This window comes from Pristiophorus japonicus, chromosome 23 (genome assembly GCF_044704955.1).
Source record: "Pristiophorus japonicus isolate sPriJap1 chromosome 23, sPriJap1.hap1, whole genome shotgun sequence".
Lineage (NCBI taxonomy): Eukaryota > Metazoa > Chordata > Chondrichthyes > Pristiophoridae > Pristiophorus > Pristiophorus japonicus.
The window spans coordinates 18,013,436-18,031,266 of record NC_091999.1 but is presented as its reverse complement, the minus strand read 5'-3'; the positions used below and the strand labels follow the sequence as shown (position 1 = coordinate 18,031,266).

Here is a 17,831-nt window from a genome sequence, read left to right as displayed (position 1 = left end):
TCACCTTACTTAAGGAAGGATATGCTGGCTTTGGAGGGGGTACAGAGACGATTCACTCGGCTAATTCCAGAGATGAGGGGGTTACCTTATGATGATAGATTGAGTAGACTGGGTCTTTACTCGTTGGAGTTCAGAAGGATGAAGGGTGATCTTATAGAAACATTTAAAATAATGAAAGGGATAGACAAGATAGAGGCAGAGAGGTTGTTTCCACTGGTCGGGGAGACTAGAACTAGGAAGCAGTTGAGGCTAGCTCATTGAATGTATTCAAATCACAGATAGATAGATTTTTAACCAATAAGGCAATTAAGGGTTACGGGGAGCGGGCGGGTAAGTGGAGCTGGGTCCACGGCCAGATCAGCCATGATCTTATTGAATGGCGGAGCAGGCTCGAGGGGCTCGTTCCTAATTCTTATGTTCTTAATTGTCTGAGTCCAACTCGGGGTCGAGGAAATTACAACACCGGACAGCCCCGCACGGGCCCAGAGCCCACCTCCCCGGGAGCCCCGCACGGGCCCAGAGCCCACCTCCCCGGGAGCCCCGCACGGGCCCAGAGCCCACCTCCCCGGGTGCCCCGAGCCCAGAGCCCACCTCCCCGGGAGCCCCGCACGGGCCCAGAGCCCACCTGCCCGGGGGCCCCGCACGGGCCCAGAGCCCACCTCCCCGGGGGCCCCGCACGGGCCCAGAGCCCACCTCCCCGGGAGCCCCGCACGGGCCCAGAGCCCACCTGCCCGGGGGCCCCGCACGGGCCCAGAGCCCACCTCCCCGGGAGCCCCGCACGGGCCCAGAGCCCACCTCCCCGGGGGCAACGAGCCCAGAGCCCACCTCCCCGGGTGTGTGAAGCGGATAATGCGGAGTGTTTTTTTTAAATTCGTAGCCAATCGTTCCAATTCTTTGTCAAATCACAAACGCCAGAGGTCACCTTGCACACGCCAAGGATCACTCTGTGCCAATGTTCTTAGCCAAAAGGCCGAGAGCCACTGCACCATTCCTGGAAGTACTGCAATACCAGGTTCGTGCCATGGAGGTGGATGGGTCAGGTCCCCCACACACCTCCGTGGAGGTGGATGGGTCAAGCCACCCCACCCACCTCCTATTTCCAAAAAAGCAAGCATACACCTTCCTGATCCAGGGAGAACCACCCTGGGGTTATGGTGGTTACTCCCCTGTCAGGTTGTCTCTCGGGCGGGCGGGGCCTGGGCCCGCACTCGGTGTGTGTGAAGCCCGCGGCCCCCCGGGGTTTATTAACCCGCTCCCTCCCTCCGCTCATCTCTCAGCCGCTGCCTCAGACACAGAGACCCCACCGCGCATGCTCGGTTCACGCTGCCCGGGTGATTGACGAGCGGGCGGTGGGTCATCCAACCAATCAGAGTGTGCGAGAGGCGGGGCTTGCGGCCCCACAGTGGGCGGAGCTGGAAGACCGAGCTGGAGGTGAGTTCTCCAACCAATCGGAGTGTGCGAGGGGCGAGGCTGAGCCCGGATCTCCTGCACTGAGCATGTGCGGGCGCCGGCGACAGTTGGTGGAGCCCGGATGATGTGAGTGTAGAACTGAACCCAGCCAGAGTCAGTACCTTCAGGGGAGGGGAACCAGTGAGTGTAGAACTGAACCCAGCCAGAGTCAGTACCTTCAGGGGAGGGGAACCAGTGAGTGTCGAACTGAACCCAGCCAGAGTCAGTACCTTCAGGGGAGGGGAACCAGTGAGTGTAGAACTGAACCCAGCCAGAGTCAGTACCTTCAGGGGAGGGGAACCAGTGAGTGTCGAACTGAACCCAGCCAGAGTCAGTACCTTCAGGGGAGGGGAACCAGTGAGTGTAGAACTGAACAAAGCCAGAGTCAGTACCTTCAGGGGAGGGGAACCAGTGAGTGTAGAACTGAACCCAGCCAGAGTCAGTACCTTCAGGGGAGGGGAACCAGTGAGTGTAGAACTGAACCCAGCCAGAGTCAGTACCTTCAGGGGAGGGGAACCAGTGAGTGTAGAACTGAACCCAGACAGAGTCAGTACCTTCAGGGGAGGGGAACCAGTGAGTGTAGAACTGAACCCAGCCAGAGTCAGTACCTTCAGGGGAGGGGAACCAGTGAGTGTAGAACTGAACCCAGCCAGAGTCAGTACCTTCAGGGGAGGGGAACCAGTGAGTGTAGAACTGAACCCAGCCAGGGTCAGTACCTTCAGGGGAGGGGAACCAGTGAGTGTAGAACTGAACCCAGCCAGAGTCAGTACCTTCAGGGGAGGGGAACCAGTGAGTGTAGAACTGAACCCATCCAGAGTCAGTACCTTCAGGGGAGGGGAACCAGTGAGTGTAGAACTGAACCCAGACAGAGGCAGTACCTTCAGGGGAGGGGAACCAGTGAGTGTCGAACTGAACCCAGCCAGAGTCAGTACCTTCAGGGGAGGGGAACCAGTGAGTGTAGAACTGAACAAAGCCAGAGTCAGTACCTTCAGGGGAGGGGAACCAGTGAGTGTAGAACTGAACCCAGCCAGAGTCAGTACCTTCAGGGATGAGACACAGAGATTTAGGGAGGGAATTCCAGAGCTTGGGGCCTCAGCAACAGAAGGCACAGCCACCAATGGTTGGGCGATTGTAATCAGGGATGCTCAGGAGGGCAGAATTAGAGGAGTGCAGACATCTCTGGGGGTTGTTGGGCTGGCGGAGATTACAGAGATAGGGAGGGGAGAGACCATGGAGGTATTTGTAAATAAGGATGATAATTTTGAAATCGAAGCGTTGCTTAACCGGGAGCCAATGTAGGTCAGCGAGCACAGGGGGTGATGGGTGAACGAGACTTGGTGCGAGTTAGGACACGGGCAGCCGAGTTTTAGATGAGGTGAAGATTACGAGGGGTAGAATGTGGGAGGCCAACCAGCAGTGCGTTGGAATAGTCAAGTCTTGAGGTAACCGAGGAATGGACGAGGGTTTCAGCAGAGGGTGAGCTGAGGCAGGGATGGAGACGGCCGATATTACACAGGTGGAAATAGGCGGTCTTGGTTTTCTGGGGATATGTGGTCGCAGCATTCTGGATAAGATCATCCGCTATTTTCATAGAATGAAAGGGCAGGAGGCCATTCGGCCCATCGTGCCTGTGCTGGCTCTATGGTGGAGCTATCCAGTTAGTTCCACTCCCCTGCTCTTTCCCCATAGCTCTGCAAATATTGTCCCTTTAGTAATTATGTAATTCACTTTTGCAAGCCACTATTGAATCTGCTTCCACCGCCCTATCAGGCAGTGCATTCCAGATTGCAACAACTCGCTGCTTATACAATGGTTCCTCATGTTGCCTCTGCTTCTTTTGCCAATCACCTGAACTCTGTGTCCTCTGGTTACTGACCCTTCTGCCACTGGAAAGTGTTTCTCCTTATTTAGTCTATTAAAACCATTCATGATTTTCAACACTCTACCAAATCTCCTCTTAACCTTTTCTGCTCCAAGGAGAATTACCGCAGCTTCTCCAGTATCTCCACATAACTGAAGTCCCTCCTCCTTCGTACCATTCCAGTAAATCTCTTCTGCTCCCTCTCTAAGGTGTAGATACCCTTCTGAAAGTGTGGTGCCCAGAATTGAGCACAATGTGTCAGCTGAGGCCTAACCAGTGTTTTATAAAGGTTGAGCAGAACTAAACATCAAATGCTGCTATTTGTGTGATGGGGTTTAGACGGGCGAGGTTTATCCAGTCAGTTGGATGTGAGCTGAAACATGTGCACTTGGAGCGGGGAGCCAGGGACACGCTGTGCAACCGGGCACAGACACTGCACTGCCCACACATCACTTGTTTCCCACTTGGCCCAGAAGGATTTATTAAATGCAACAATTAATTTGATTTTACTTTAAATAGTTTTGTTTATAAATTTAATTATGCTTCTTTAATTTTATTTCTGAACTCAGATTCACGGCCCCATTTTATTTCTTCCTCTGAGCCCCTCAACTTAATGTGGCAGCGTAATGTTGGCGAGTGGTGATTGATTGTCCTGGGAACCAACAGGAACAGAGGTCAGAGACCGGAGGGCCCAGGGAGCAGCGTGTTCTGCAACCAATTGCGGTGCTTGAGGGGTGTATCCTGAGTCAGCCTATCAGGTGAGTCTGTGTGAACCCCTGTTAAACTATTTATTTTTTAAAGTTAATCGAGATTTCTTTTGTCAGCAAAACAGTTTAACATTTGTCAATATTTTATTTCCCTGGAGTTCCTATTATGAGTTTCAGGCACTTCAGTGCCAAGTGGACCAGGTGTTTAAAGATCATTCATTTCCCTCATGTCGCTGTTAGTTAAAGATACAGAGATTGACTTCCCTTCATTATGCATCTTTTGTAAGTAAATAAAAATCCTTTCTGTTAGCAGTGAGTCACATTCTGCACTGGGGGAGACGGCTGGTGGCTTCAGGCTTTAAAATTCTCATCCTCTTGTTCAAATCCCTCCAAGGCCTCGCCCCTCCCTATCTCTGTAACCTCCTCCAGCCCGCCAATCCCCTTAATAAGGAGAAACAATTTTCAGTGTCAGAAAGTTCAGTAACCAGAGGCACAGATTGAATGTGATTGGTAAATGAACCAGATGCTACATGAGGGGACTAATGAAGCAGCGAGATGTTCTGGCCTGGAACGCACTGCCTGTTCAGGTGGTAGAAGCAGATTCACTTGTAACTTTCGAAAGAGATAAACATGAGTTGAAAAAATTTTCAGCGCTATGGGGCAAGAGTAGGACAGGAGTCCCCTGAGTGCATCTCGCTCGCTAACCGGTTTTCAGTTCTGGATATTGATGAGGGCGATGGTTTCTCTGGGGAGTACAGCCAGAGCCATGTCCACGACACCGTGGGTGGCTCAGCTGCACAGGGCGGGGAGGAAGAACAGTGGAAGAGCAATAGTGGGAGTGGATTTGATAGTTAGGGGAACAAACAAGCGCTTCTGCAGGCACAGACATGATTCCAGGATGGTATGTTGCCTCCCTGGTGCCTGGGTCAAGGATGTCACTGAGTGGCTGCAGGACATTGTTGAGGGGGGAGGATGAACATCCAGAGGTTGTGGTCCATATCGGGACCAATGACATCGGTAGAAAGAGGGATGAGATCCTGCAGGCAGGTTTTAGGGAGCTAGGAAAGAGATTAAAAAACAGGACCTCAAAAGGTAGTAATGTCCGGATTACTCCCGGTGCCACGTGCTGGTGAGTACAGAAATAAGAGGATAGAGCAGATGAATGCATGGCTGGAGTTTGGTGCAGGAGGGAGGACTTTAGATTCCTGAGGCATTGGGAGTGTTTCTGGGGAAGGTGGGACCAGTACAAGCCGGACAGGTTACACCTCAAGAGGACCAGACAATATCCTCACTGGGGGTTTTGCTCGTGTTTGGAAGGCAGAGGAAACAAAGGCTAGAAAATAGGCAATAAGGGAGTTTGGCAGCGCTAAATGTCAGTGCCAGTGTGTTTCAATGAGATCACCTCTCATTCGTCTAAACTCCAGAGAGTATAGGCCCATTCTACACAAACTCTCATCATAAGACAGTCCTCTCATCACAGGAATCAATCTAGAAATACTTCAATGCCAGTGCAAGGAGTCTCGGGATTAAGGCAGATAAGCTGAGGGCACAGACAGACATGTGGCGGTATGATATTGTAAATATTAGTGAAACACGGCTAAAAGAACTGCAGGAATGGCAGCTCAACATTTCTGGTTACAGGGTTTTAAGATGAGATAGAGACGGGGATAAAAAAAGGAGGGCGCGTCGTAGTGTTGATTAAAGAAACAATTCCAGCTGTGGGGAGGGATGATATGTTCGAAGGATCGTCAAATGAGGCCACATGGGAGAAGTGAAGAACAAAAAAGGGTGATCACACTGCTGGGGATGTACTATGGACCCCCAAACAGTCAGAGGGAGACAGAAGAACAAATATGTCGGCACATTTCTGATACATGCAAAAATAATAGGGCAGTAATAGTCGGGGATTTCAACTCCCCAAATATTAACTGGGATAGAATTAATACGAAAGATATAGAAGGAGCAGAATTCTTAAAATGCATTCAGGAGAACTTTTTTAGCCATTACGTAGCAAGCCCAACAAGAGAGGGGGTGGTTCTGGACTTAGGTTTAATGAATGAAGCTTGGGCAGGTGGAAGGGGTATCAGTGGGAGAGCATTTTGGTGCTGGTGATCATAATTCAGTTAGATTTAGGGTAGTTATAGAAAAGGACAAAGATGGACCAGGAATAAAAGTTCTCAATTGGGGTAAAGCTAATTTTACTAAGCAGAGATGTGATTTAACCAAAGTGGACTGGAAACAGCTACTTGAAGGAAAATTAGTGTCAGAGCAGTGGGAGACATTCAAGGAGGAGATAGTGAGGGTTCAGAGCAAGTATGTTCCCTTAAGATAAAGGGTGGGACTAATAAATCTAGAGCCCTGAGATGTCAATATTAGAATATCAGAGATAGGAGCAGGAGTAGGTCATACGGCCCCTCGAGCCTGCTCCGCCATTCAATAAGATCATTGCCCTCAACTCCACTTTCCCACCTGATCTCCATATCCCTTGATTCCCCGAGAGTCCAAAAATCTATCTATCTCAGCCTCGAATAGACTGAGCATCCACAGCCCTCTGGGGGAGAGAATTCCAAAGATTCACAACCCTCTGAGTGAAGAAATTTCTCATCTCTGTCTTAAATGGCCTACCCCTTATCTTGAGCCCCGAGTTCTAGTCACTCCAGCCCGGGGGAATCGAGCTCTCAGCATCTCCCCTGTCAATACCCTTCAGAATCTTGTATGTTTCAATGAGATCCCCTCTCATTCTTCTAAACTCCAGAGAGTATCGGTCCATTCTACACAATTTCTCATCGTAAGACAGCTCTCTCATCCCAGGAATCAATCTTGTGAACTTCCGTTGCACCATCTCCAAGGCAAGTATATCTTTCCTTAGATAAGGAGATCCAAACTGCCCAGTACTCCAGGTGTGGTCTCACCAAGGCCCTGTACAATTGTAGCAATAGATCCTTACTCTTATACTCCACCCCCTTACTGCTTGCTGTACCTGCATGCTCGCTTTCTGTGTTTCTTGCACAAGGACACCCAAATCTCTCTCAACACCAACATTTAAAGTTTCTCACCATTTAAAAGATATTCTGTTTTTCTATTCTTCCTACCAAAGTGAATAACCTCACATTTCCCGACATTATACTCAATCTGCCACCTTACTGCCCATTCACATCGTCTGTCTATATATCTTTGCACTCTTGTGTTCTGCTCACAGCTTACTGTCTCACCGAGCTTTGTATCGTCAGCAAATATTACACTCGGTCCCTTTATCTCGGTCATTAATATAGATTGTAAATAGCTGAGGCCCCAGCACTGATCCTTGCTGCACCCCACTAGTTACAGCCTGCCGGAAGCCCCGCCCCTCACACACTCCAATTGGTTGGAGGACCAACCGCCCATTCGGTCCTCCAGCCCCGCCCCGCTCTTCCTATTGGTGGGGAGCTGCCGTCAATCACCCGGGCAGTGTGAGCTGAGCATGTGCAGGCGGCGGTGGCAGACGCTGACGCAGGAGGTGAGCGAGATCCAGGGAGTGGGTTAAAGAAACACTGGGGACAACAACACCGAGTGCAGCCCCCGGGCCCGGATATAAACCGGGGAACATTCTCCCCACACCGGGGGGGGGATATAAACCGGGGAACATTCTCCCCACACCGGGGGGAGGGATATAAACCGGGGAACATTCTCCCCACACCGGGGGGGGGGGGGGATATAAACCGGGGAACATTCTCCCCACACCGGGGGGGGATATAAACCGGGGAACATTCTCCCCACACCGGGGGGGGGGGGGGATATAAACCGGGGAACATTCTCCCCACACCGGGGGGGGATATAAACCGGGGAACATTCTCCCCACACCGGGGGGGGGGATATAAACCGGGGAACATTCTCCCCACACCGGGGGATATAAACCGGGGAACATTCTCCCCACACCGGGGGGGGGATATAAACCGGGGAACATTCTCCCCACACCGGGGGGGGGGATATAAACCGGGGAACATTCTCCCCACACCGGGGGGTGATATAAACCGGGGAACATTCTCCCCACACCGGGGGGGGGATATAAACCGGGGAACATTCTCCCCACACCGGGGGGTGATATAAACCGGGGAACATTCTCCCCACACCGGGGGGTGATATAAACCGGGGAACATTCTCCCCACACCGGGGGGTGATATAAACCGGGGAACATTCTCCCCACACCGGGGGGTGATATAAACCGGGGAACATTCTCCCCACACCGGGGGGGGATATAAACCGGGGAACATTCTCCCCACACCGGGGGGTGATATAAACCGGGGAACATTCTCCCCACACCGGGGGGGGATATAAACCGGGGAACATTCTCCCCACACCGGGGGTGGGGATATAAACCGGGGAACATTCTCCCCACACCGGGGGGGGGGGATATAAACCGGGGAACTTTCTCCCCACACCGGGGGGGGGGATATAAACCGGGGAACTTTCTCCCCACACCGGGGGGGGGGGATATAAACCAGGGAACATTCTCCCCACACCGGGGGGGGGATATAAACCGGGGAACATTCTCCCCACACCGGGGGGGGGGGATATAAACCGGGGAACATTCTCCCCACACCGGGGGGGGGGATATAAACCGGGGAACATTCTCCCCACACTGGGGGGAGGGATATGAATCGGGGAACATTCTCCCCACACCGGGGGGGGGGATATAAACCGGGGAACATTCTCCCCACACCGGGGGGGGGGGATATAAACCGGGGAACATTCTCCCCACACTGGGGGGAGGGATATGAACCGGGGACATTCTCCCCACACCGGGGGGGGGGGGGGGGGCTTATAAGCCGGGCAACATTCTCCCCACACTGGGGGGGATATAAATCGGGGAACATTCTCCCCACACCGGGGGGGGGGGGGGGGATATAAACCAGGGAACATTCTCCCCACACCGGGGGGGGGGGGGGGGGGGGGCTTATAAACCGGGCAACATTCTCCCCACACCGGGAGGGGGATATAAACCGGGGAACATTCTCCCCACACCGGGGGGGGGTATAAACCGGGGAACATTCTCCCCACACCGGGGGGGGGGGGGGGGGGGGGGCTTATAAACCGGGCAACATTCTCCCCACACCGGGAGGGGGATATAAACCGGGGAACATTCTCCCCACACCGGGGGGGGAGTGGGGGATATAAACCGGGGAACATTCTCCCCACACCGGGGGGGGGGGGGGGGGGGGGCTTATAAACCGGGCAACATTCTCCCCACACCGGGAGGGGGATATAAACCGGGGAACATTCTCCCCACACCGGGGGGGGGTATAAACCGGGGAACATTCTCCCCACACCGGGGGGGGGGGGAGGGGTGATATAAACCGGGGAACATTCTCCCCCTGCCTGCCGGGTCCTGGGTCCACTCCAGCCCGAAGGAGCGGTCAGTGCATGCGCTGTGTCTGCGTCAAACTCTCAGGGAGCGTCTGTAAATCAACGAGAAATAGTAATGGACCAGGGAGCGTCTGTAAACGAAGGAGCGATGGTGACTGAGCAGGGAGCGCCTGTAAAGAATTCTAGAATCACAGAATATTACAGCACAGAAGGGGGCCATTCGGCCCATCGAGTCTGCGTCGATACCTTTGGGGTGCAATCCGGTTATCCCACTTCCCCCGCTCTTTCCCCAAATCCCTGCAATATCATTCTGCTTCAAGTCTTTGTCCAATTCACTTTTGAAGGCCACTATTGACTCTGTCTCCACCGCTCCGTCAGGCAGTGCATTCCAAACCCTAACCACTCCTTGTGTGAAAATGGTTTTCCTCATGTGACCTCTGTTTTTGCCAATCGCCTCAAATCTGTGCCCTCTGGTTATCAGTGTTAGAAACAGTTTCTCTATTTATTCTATCTCATCTTCATGATTTTTAACACCTCTATCAAATCTCGGCTTAGCCTTCTCTGCCCCAAGGAGAACAATCCCAGCTTCTCCAGTCTCCACATAAATGAAGTTCCTCATCCCTGGCACCATTCCAGTAAATCTCTTCTGTCCCCTCTCCAAAGCCTTTGTGTCCTTCCTGAAGTGTGCCCAGAATTGGACCCAATCCTCCAGCTGGGCTCGAGCTAGTGTTTTATATAGCTTTAGCATAACTTCCCGGCTTTAGTACTCTGTGCCTCGATTTTTAAAGCCCAGGATCCTTTACGCTTTATTAACAGCTTTGTTAACCTGTCCTGCGACCTTCAAAGATTTATTAAAATTTTTAAATATTTCAAAAAATAGCAGAAATGTGGAGTGGTCAGGGAGCGTCTGTAAATGAAGGAGAAATGGAGAGTGGTCAGGGAGCGTCTGTAAAGGAAGGAGAAATGGAGAGTGGTCAGGGAGCGTCTGTAAAGGAAGGAGAAATGGTGACTGGGCACGAAGCTTCAATTTTACGATTCTCATAATTGTTTTCAAATCCCTCTGTGCCCTCGCCCCTCCCTATCTCTGTAACCTCCTCCAGCCCTGCAACCCTCCAGGATTTCTGGCCTCCTGCACATTCCTGGTTTTAATCACACCACCATTGGTGGCCATGCCTTCAGCTGCCTCGGCCCTAAGCTCCAAAATTCCCTCCCTCCTCCTTTAACACCCTCAGAACGTAAGAAATAGGAGCAGGAGTAGGCCATTTGGGCCCTCGAGCCTGCTCCGCCATTCCATAAGATTATGGCTGATCTGATCATGGACTCAGCTCCACTTCCCTGCCCGCTCCCCATAACCCTTTACTCCCTTATCGTTCAAAAATCTGTCGACCTCCACCTTAAATATATTCAATGATCCAGCCTCTACAGCTCCCTGGGGCAGAGTATTTCACAGATTTACAACCCTCTGAGAGAAGAAAGTTCTCCTCATCTCAGTTCTAAATGGGCGGTCCCTTATTCTAAGACTATGTCCTTTAGTTTTAGTTTCACCTATGAGTGCAAATATCCTCTCTGCATACACCTTATCGAGCCCTCTCATTATCTTGTATGTTTCAATAAGATCACCTCTTATTCTTCTGAACTCCAATGAGTATAGGCCCAACCTATTCAACTTATCTTCAGAAGACAACCTCCTCATATCCGGAATCAACCGAGTGAACCTTCTCTTACAGCCTCCAATGCAAGTATATCCCTCCTTAAATAAGGAGACTAAAACTGTACGCAGTACTCCAGGTGTGGCCTCACCAATACCCTGTACAGGTGTAGCAGGACTTCTCTGCTTTTATACTCTATCCCCCTTGCAATAAAGGCCAACATTCCATTTGCCTTCCTGATTACTTGCTGTACCAACATACTAACTTTTTGTGTTCCATGCACAAGGACCCCCAGGTCTCTCTGTACTGCAGCACTTTGCAATTTTTCTCCATTTAAATTATAATTTGTTTTTCTATTATTTTTGCCAAAGTGGATAATCTCACAGTTTCCCACATTATACCCCATCTGCCAAATTTTTGCCCACTCATTGAGCCTGTGCAGATTTTTTGTTTCCTCCTCACAATTTGCTTTCCCACCCATCTTTGTATCATCAGCAAACTTGGCAACATTATACTCTGTCCCTTCATCCAAGTCAATAATATAAATTGTGAATAGTTGAGGACCCAGCACCGATCCCTGCGGCACCCCACTAGTCACTGTTTGCCAACTGGAAAATGAACCATTTATCCCGACTCTGTGTTTTTTGTTAGCTCACCAATCCTCTATCCATGCTAATATATTGCCCCCAACCCAGTGAGCTTTTATCTTGTGCAGTAACCTCTTATGTGGCACCTTATCGAATGCCTTCTGGAAATCCAAATACACCACATCCACTGGTTCCCCCTTATCCACCCTGCTCGTTACATCCTCAAAGTACTCCAGTGAATTTGTCAAACCTGATTTCCCTTTCATAAAACCATGCTGACTCTGCTTGATTGAATCATGCTTTTCCAAATGTCCCATTACTGCTTCCTTAATAATGGACTCCAACATTTTCCCAACGACAGATGTTAGGCAAACTGGTCTATAGTTTCCTGCTTTTTGTCTGCCTCCTTTTTTAAATAGGGGCGTTACATTTGTGGTTTTTCAATCTGTTGGGACCGCCCCAGAATCCAGGGAATTTTGGTAGATTACAACCAATGCATCCACTATCTCTGCAGCCATTTCTCTTAAGACCCTAGGATGTAAGGCATCAGGTCCGGGGACTTGTCCACCTTTAGTCCCATTATTTTACCTCGTACCACTTCATTACTGATAGTGATTGTATTAAGTTCCTCCCTACCTATAGCCCCTTGATTATTCACTATTGGGATGTTTTTAGTGTTTTCTACCGTGAAGACCGATACAAAATATTTGTTCAACGTCTCTGCCATTTCCCTGTTCTCCATTATTAATTCCCCAGTCTCATCTTCCAGGTGACCAACATTTACTTGAGCCACTCTTTCCCTTTTTAACCCTCTTTAAAATGTGCCTCTTTGACCTTCGGTGTCAAATTCTATCTGATAATGCTCCTGTGAAGCACCAGGGGCCATTTTACAGAGTTATTTCACGGCTGAGATAGATACATTTTTGGTGTTTTGGGGAATCGAGGGATATGGAGATCGGGCGGGAAAGTGGAGTTGAGGTTGATGATCAGTCATGATGTTATTGAATGGTGGAGCAGGCTCGAGGGGCCGTATGGCCTACTCCTGCTCATAACTCTTATGTTCTTAAAGGCGCTATATAAATGAAAGTTGTTGTCTATAAAGGAAGGAGAAATGGTGATGGGTCAGGAAGAGCATTTGATCAGGACTCGGAGATATGGCAGATGGACAGCTTATAGCGAGCGATAGAGTGAGGGAAAGGAGAGAGAGAGAGAGACCATGTACACAAGAAATTAACTGTAAAGTTGGGTGGGGAAGAGGAGGTGGGGAAGTGACAGCAGACAAAAGGAGGCACAATGGGAGAAGGGAGAGTAATAAAAGAGATAGAAAATAATAAGACTTGCATTTATTTCGCACCTTTCACCACCACCAGATGCCCCAAAGCACTTTACAGTCAATTCAGTTCTTTTTGAAGTGTAGTCACTATCGTAATGTAGGAAACGCAGCAACCAATTTACAATGTGATAATGACCAGATAATCTGCTTTACTGATGTTAAGGGAAAATATTGGCCAGGACATCGGGGATAACTCCCCTGTTCTGCTTGAAATAGTGCAATGGGACCTTTTACATCCACCTGAGGAAGCAGACGGGGCCTCGGTTTAACATCTTATCCAAAAGACAGCACCTCCGACAGTACAGCAGTCCCTCAGCACTGCACTGGAGCATCAGCTGAGATTTTTGTGTTCATGTCTCGGGAGTGCGACATCAACCCACAACCTTGTGACCCAGAGGCAAGTGTATTACCCACTGCGTCACAGCTGACACAAATACTGACATAGTTAGAGCAGGTTAGCTCAGTTGGAGATGTTAGATGATGCATTTATCAATGCTAAGATATTTTTTCTATTGCTCTAAATCAGTAATATTTTGGAACGTTCAGGTCAAGGTTCACAGATTAACAAGAAGAAATAGGAGTAGGAGTAGGCCATTGGATCCCTCGAGCCTGCTCTGCCATTCAATAAAATCATGGCTGATCTGATCTTTACCTCAACTCCACTTTCCTGCCTGCTCCCCATAACTCTTGACTCCCGTATAATTCAAAAATCCGTCTATCTCCCCTTTAAATATATTGACTGACTCAGCTTCCACAGCTCTCTGGGGTAGAGAATTCCAAAGATTCACCACCCTCAGAGAAGAAATTCCTCCGCATCTCTGTTTTAAATGGGCGACCCATTATTCTGAAACTATGCACCCTAGTTCTAGATTCCCCCACGAGGGGAAACATCCTCTCTGCATCTACCCTGTCAAGCTCCCTCAGAATCTTACACGTTTCAATAAGTTCACCTCTCATTCTTCGAAACTCCAATGAGTACAGGCCCAACCTGCTCAAGCTTACTTCATAAGACAACCCCTTCATCTCAGGAATCAACCTCGTGAGCTTCTCTGAACTGCCTCCAATGCAAGTATATCCCTCCTTAAATAAGGAGACCAAAACTGTACGTGGTACTCCAGGTGTGGTCTCACGAACACCCTGTACAGTTGCAGCAAGACTTCTCTACTTTTATACTCCATTCCCCTTCAATAAAGGCCAACATTCCATTTATCTTCCTGATTACTTGCTGTACCTGCATGCTAACTTTTTGTGTTTCATGCACAAGGACCCCCAGATCCCTCTGTACCGCAGCATTTTATAGTCTCCATTTAATAATAGTTTGCTTTTTTATTCTTCCTACCAAAGTGCATAACCTCACATTTTCCCACATTGTACTCCATCTGCCAAATTTTTGCCCACTCACTGAGCCTGTCCATAACCCTTTGCAGATTCTTTGTGTCCTCCTCACAATTTGCTTTCCCACCTATCTTTGTATCAGCAGCATATTTGGCTGCAGTGCACTCCGTCCCTTCATCCAAGTCATTAATATAGATTGTAAATAGTTGAGGCCCCAGCACTGATTCCTGTGGCACCCCACTAGTTACAGTTTGCCAACCTGAAAATGACCCATTTATCCTGACTCTCTGTTTTCTGTTAGTTAGCCAATCCTACATCGATGCTAATATATTACCCCCAACCCTGTGAGCTCTTATATTGTGCAGTAACCTTTTATCTGGCACCTTATCGAATACCTTCTGGAAATGTAAATACACAACTGCTACTGGTTCCTCTTCATCCACCCTGCTCGTTACATCCTCAAAGAATTCGAGAAAATTTGTCAAACGTGATTTCCTTTTCATAAAACCATGCTGTCTCTGCTTGACGATTATGATTTTCTAAATGTCCTGCTATTTCCTTAATAATGGACTCCAGCATTTTCCAAATGATAAATGTTCGGCTAACTGCTCTATAGTTTCCTGCTTTCTCTCTCCCTCCCTCCCTTGTTGAATAGGGGTGTTGCATTTGAGGTTTTCCAATCCACTGGGACCTTGCCAGAATCCAGGGAATTTTGGTAGATTACAACCAATCCATCCTCTTTCTCTGCAGCCACTTCTTTTAAGACCCCAGGATGCAGGCCATCAGATCCAGGGGACGTCCACCTTTAGTCCCAATAGTTTGTCTAGTACTTTTTCTCTCGTGATAGTGATTGTTTTAAGTTCCTCGCTCCCTGTGACCCCTTGATTATCTATTATTATTGGGATGCTTTTAGTGTCTTCCACCGTGAAGACCACACACAATATTTGTTTAAAGTCTCTGCCATTTCCCTGTTTCTCATTATTAATTCCCTGTCTCATCCTCTAAGGGACCGATGTTTATTTTAGCTATCTCTTCCTTTTTATATATCTGTAGAAGCTGTGACTGTATTTATATTTATTGTCAGTTTACTCTCAATCTATCTTCTCCCTCTTTATTATTTTTATTAAGTCAATACTTAAAACCACACAGCAGAAGGAAAGAATGTTCCATAGAAACTAGAATTGTCTTTTCTGAATTTCGATCCTGTACTTACAGTGACGACTTTTGTAAACTCCTTTTGCAGGGTGTTAGAAGGGGAGGATTTGAAGAAGGGAAACTCAAACTAAACCTCACGTCAAGATCTGATAGAGTCACTCGATTCATCAGGACTTGAATATCATCGGCCTTTGAATGTGGAAGGAGAAATGTTGGTTTATTCTGTCTGTGGGGAAAGATTACAAACATCAATGTGACTGAAAAAGCAGAGACCCACACACCCAAGTGAGAGTGTTTCAGTGCACTGATTGTGGAAAGAGCTTTAACCAGTTTCACAGCCTGAAAAAGCATCGCATCATTCACAGCGGGGAGAAACTGTAAACGTGTTGTGTGTGGAGGAGACTTCAACTGATCATCCAACCTGGAGAGACAGAAGCACACCCGCACCACGGAGAAACCGTGGAAATGTGGGGACTGTGGGAAGGGATTCAGCTACCAGTCTGCACTGGAAATTCATCAACACATTCACACTGGGGAGAGGCCGTTCACCTGCCCTGTGTGTGGGAAGCCATTCATTCAGTCATCCGAACTGCTGAAACACCAGCTTGTTCACACCGGGGAGAGGCCATTTACCTGCTCAGAGTGTGGGAAGCGATTTACTCAGCCATCCAGCCTGGTGAAACACCAGCGAGTTCACACAGGGGAGAGGCCGTTCACCTGCCCCGTGTGTGGGAAGCGATTCATTCAGTCATCCGACCTGCGGAAACACCAGCGAGTTCACACCGGGGAGAGGTCGTTCACCTGCCCCGTGTGTGGGAAGCGATTCACTGGGTCATCTCACCTGCTCAAACACCAGCGAGTTCACACCGGGGAGAGGCCATTCACCTGCTCAAAGTGTGGGAAGGGATTCACTCAGTCATCTCACCTGCTGCAACACGACCGAGTTCACACGAGGGAGAGGCCATTCACCTGCTCAGAGTGTGGGAAGCGATTCACTCAGCCATCCAGCCTGGTGAAACACCAGCGAGTTCACACTGGGGAGAGGCCGTTCCCCTGCTCTGATTGTGGGAAAGGATTCACTCAGTCATCCGACCTGCTGGCACACCAGCGAGTTCACACTGGGGAGAGGCCGTTCACCTGTTCTGAGTGCGGGAAGGGATTCACTGTGTCATCCAGCCTGCTGAGTCACCAGCGAGTTCACACTGGGGAGAGGCCGTTCACCTGTTCTGAGTGTGGGAAGGGATTCGCTCGGTCATCAAACCTGCTGAAACACCAGCGAGTTCACAAGTGACTGCAGGGGTTGGATTCTGCTATCATTGCTGCTGTTAATCACATCCCGACTGAATCGTGTCCATTCCGACAGTTGAAGTTTGTTTCTGATGATAATAACCCTATAACTGGGCTGGAATATAATATTTTGATGTTTCAATAACAGAGTGTGTCGGTATTTAATGTTCCAAGATAAGAGGAGACTAATTGATGTCCTGTTATTGAGTGCACCATTTTGGGGCCTTTCCTCCTTTCTAACTCTGGATTATTTCAGTTCTCATACCTTTGGTTACTCTCGTGGAAAAGTGCCAGTTCCCCATACCTTCCAGAGTACCTCTCCGAGCCTTGGTATTGAGGGAACATGTCGATAAGATGCCTGGGATCACTGAACACAAAACCCAGTCTGTGAATCACTTTCAGATACTGGACTTAGTGTGTGCCCCACAGCATCTCTCTCACCTTCGATGTGTGAATGGAGCATCACGCCTGCAAACCTGGGTTCAATTTAAATTTGAATCCACTCAGGAAATGTATTTAAGAAAATACAGATCACATGAAATAATTGCCAACATTTTCGAGTCAACAAGATGAACAAGTAAATACATTCCGGCCCAATATTCCAGCTCTACATTCACAGGAGAAAGTCTGTTATCAAACTCCTCGAGTAGACAGAATAGAGAACAATGCTAACTCTAAAAATATCGAGCATCTGTTGCAAATATCTTTCAAATCCCAACTGATGCAATCTAGTTTTCCTTTCAGTTGAAGTGAATGGAAGATGTGAGGGGTGTTGGCATCGGGAACTCGGTTAATTCAGCTTCTGAAAGGTGTTCATGTTTAGTTCGTTCCATATCGGGGAAAATGTGGTTGTTATCATTAGAGAGAGATTTCACTGAGCAACAGTTGGTGTTTGCAACCAACTGGCCGTGGATATTTTCATCATAGAATGTTTAGATTAGAAATATTATGTTAGAATAAGAAAAGTTCAGAGACGAGTGATTTGTGCTTGTCACAGGAAGACCAGTATTTTACGTGCTTCTAACATTGTTGATGTATGTTGAAGAAAATGCAGACTTGTGTCTCTGGACTATGCCGTAGCCAAAGACGACCATATCAGGCAATGCCAGTTCCAGTTGGATAAGA

General features: G+C 48.9%; 1 protein-coding gene across 1 annotated transcript; it reads left to right on the top strand.

Moving 5' to 3' along the window:
• Positions 1-7,477: 7,477 nt before the first annotated feature.
• Positions 7,478-16,793, top strand: LOC139235416 (zinc finger protein 154-like). Its single transcript, XM_070866540.1, has 2 exons — positions 7,478-7,513; positions 15,847-16,793. Exons 1-2 carry the CDS (start codon positions 7,478-7,480, stop codon positions 16,708-16,710), a joined length of 900 nt encoding a protein of 299 aa, XP_070722641.1. The 3' UTR covers positions 16,711-16,793.
• The last annotated feature ends 1,038 nt before the right edge of the window (positions 16,794-17,831 follow it).

Coding starts and splice junctions, on each gene's coding strand:
- LOC139235416 (XM_070866540.1), top strand. CDS start 7,478: ATGTGCAGGCGGCGGTGGCAGACGCTGACGCAGGAG. Junction 7,514..15,846: donor GGCAGACGCTGACGCAGGAG/GTGAGCGAGATC, acceptor TCCAACCTGGAG/AGACAGAAGCACACCCGCAC.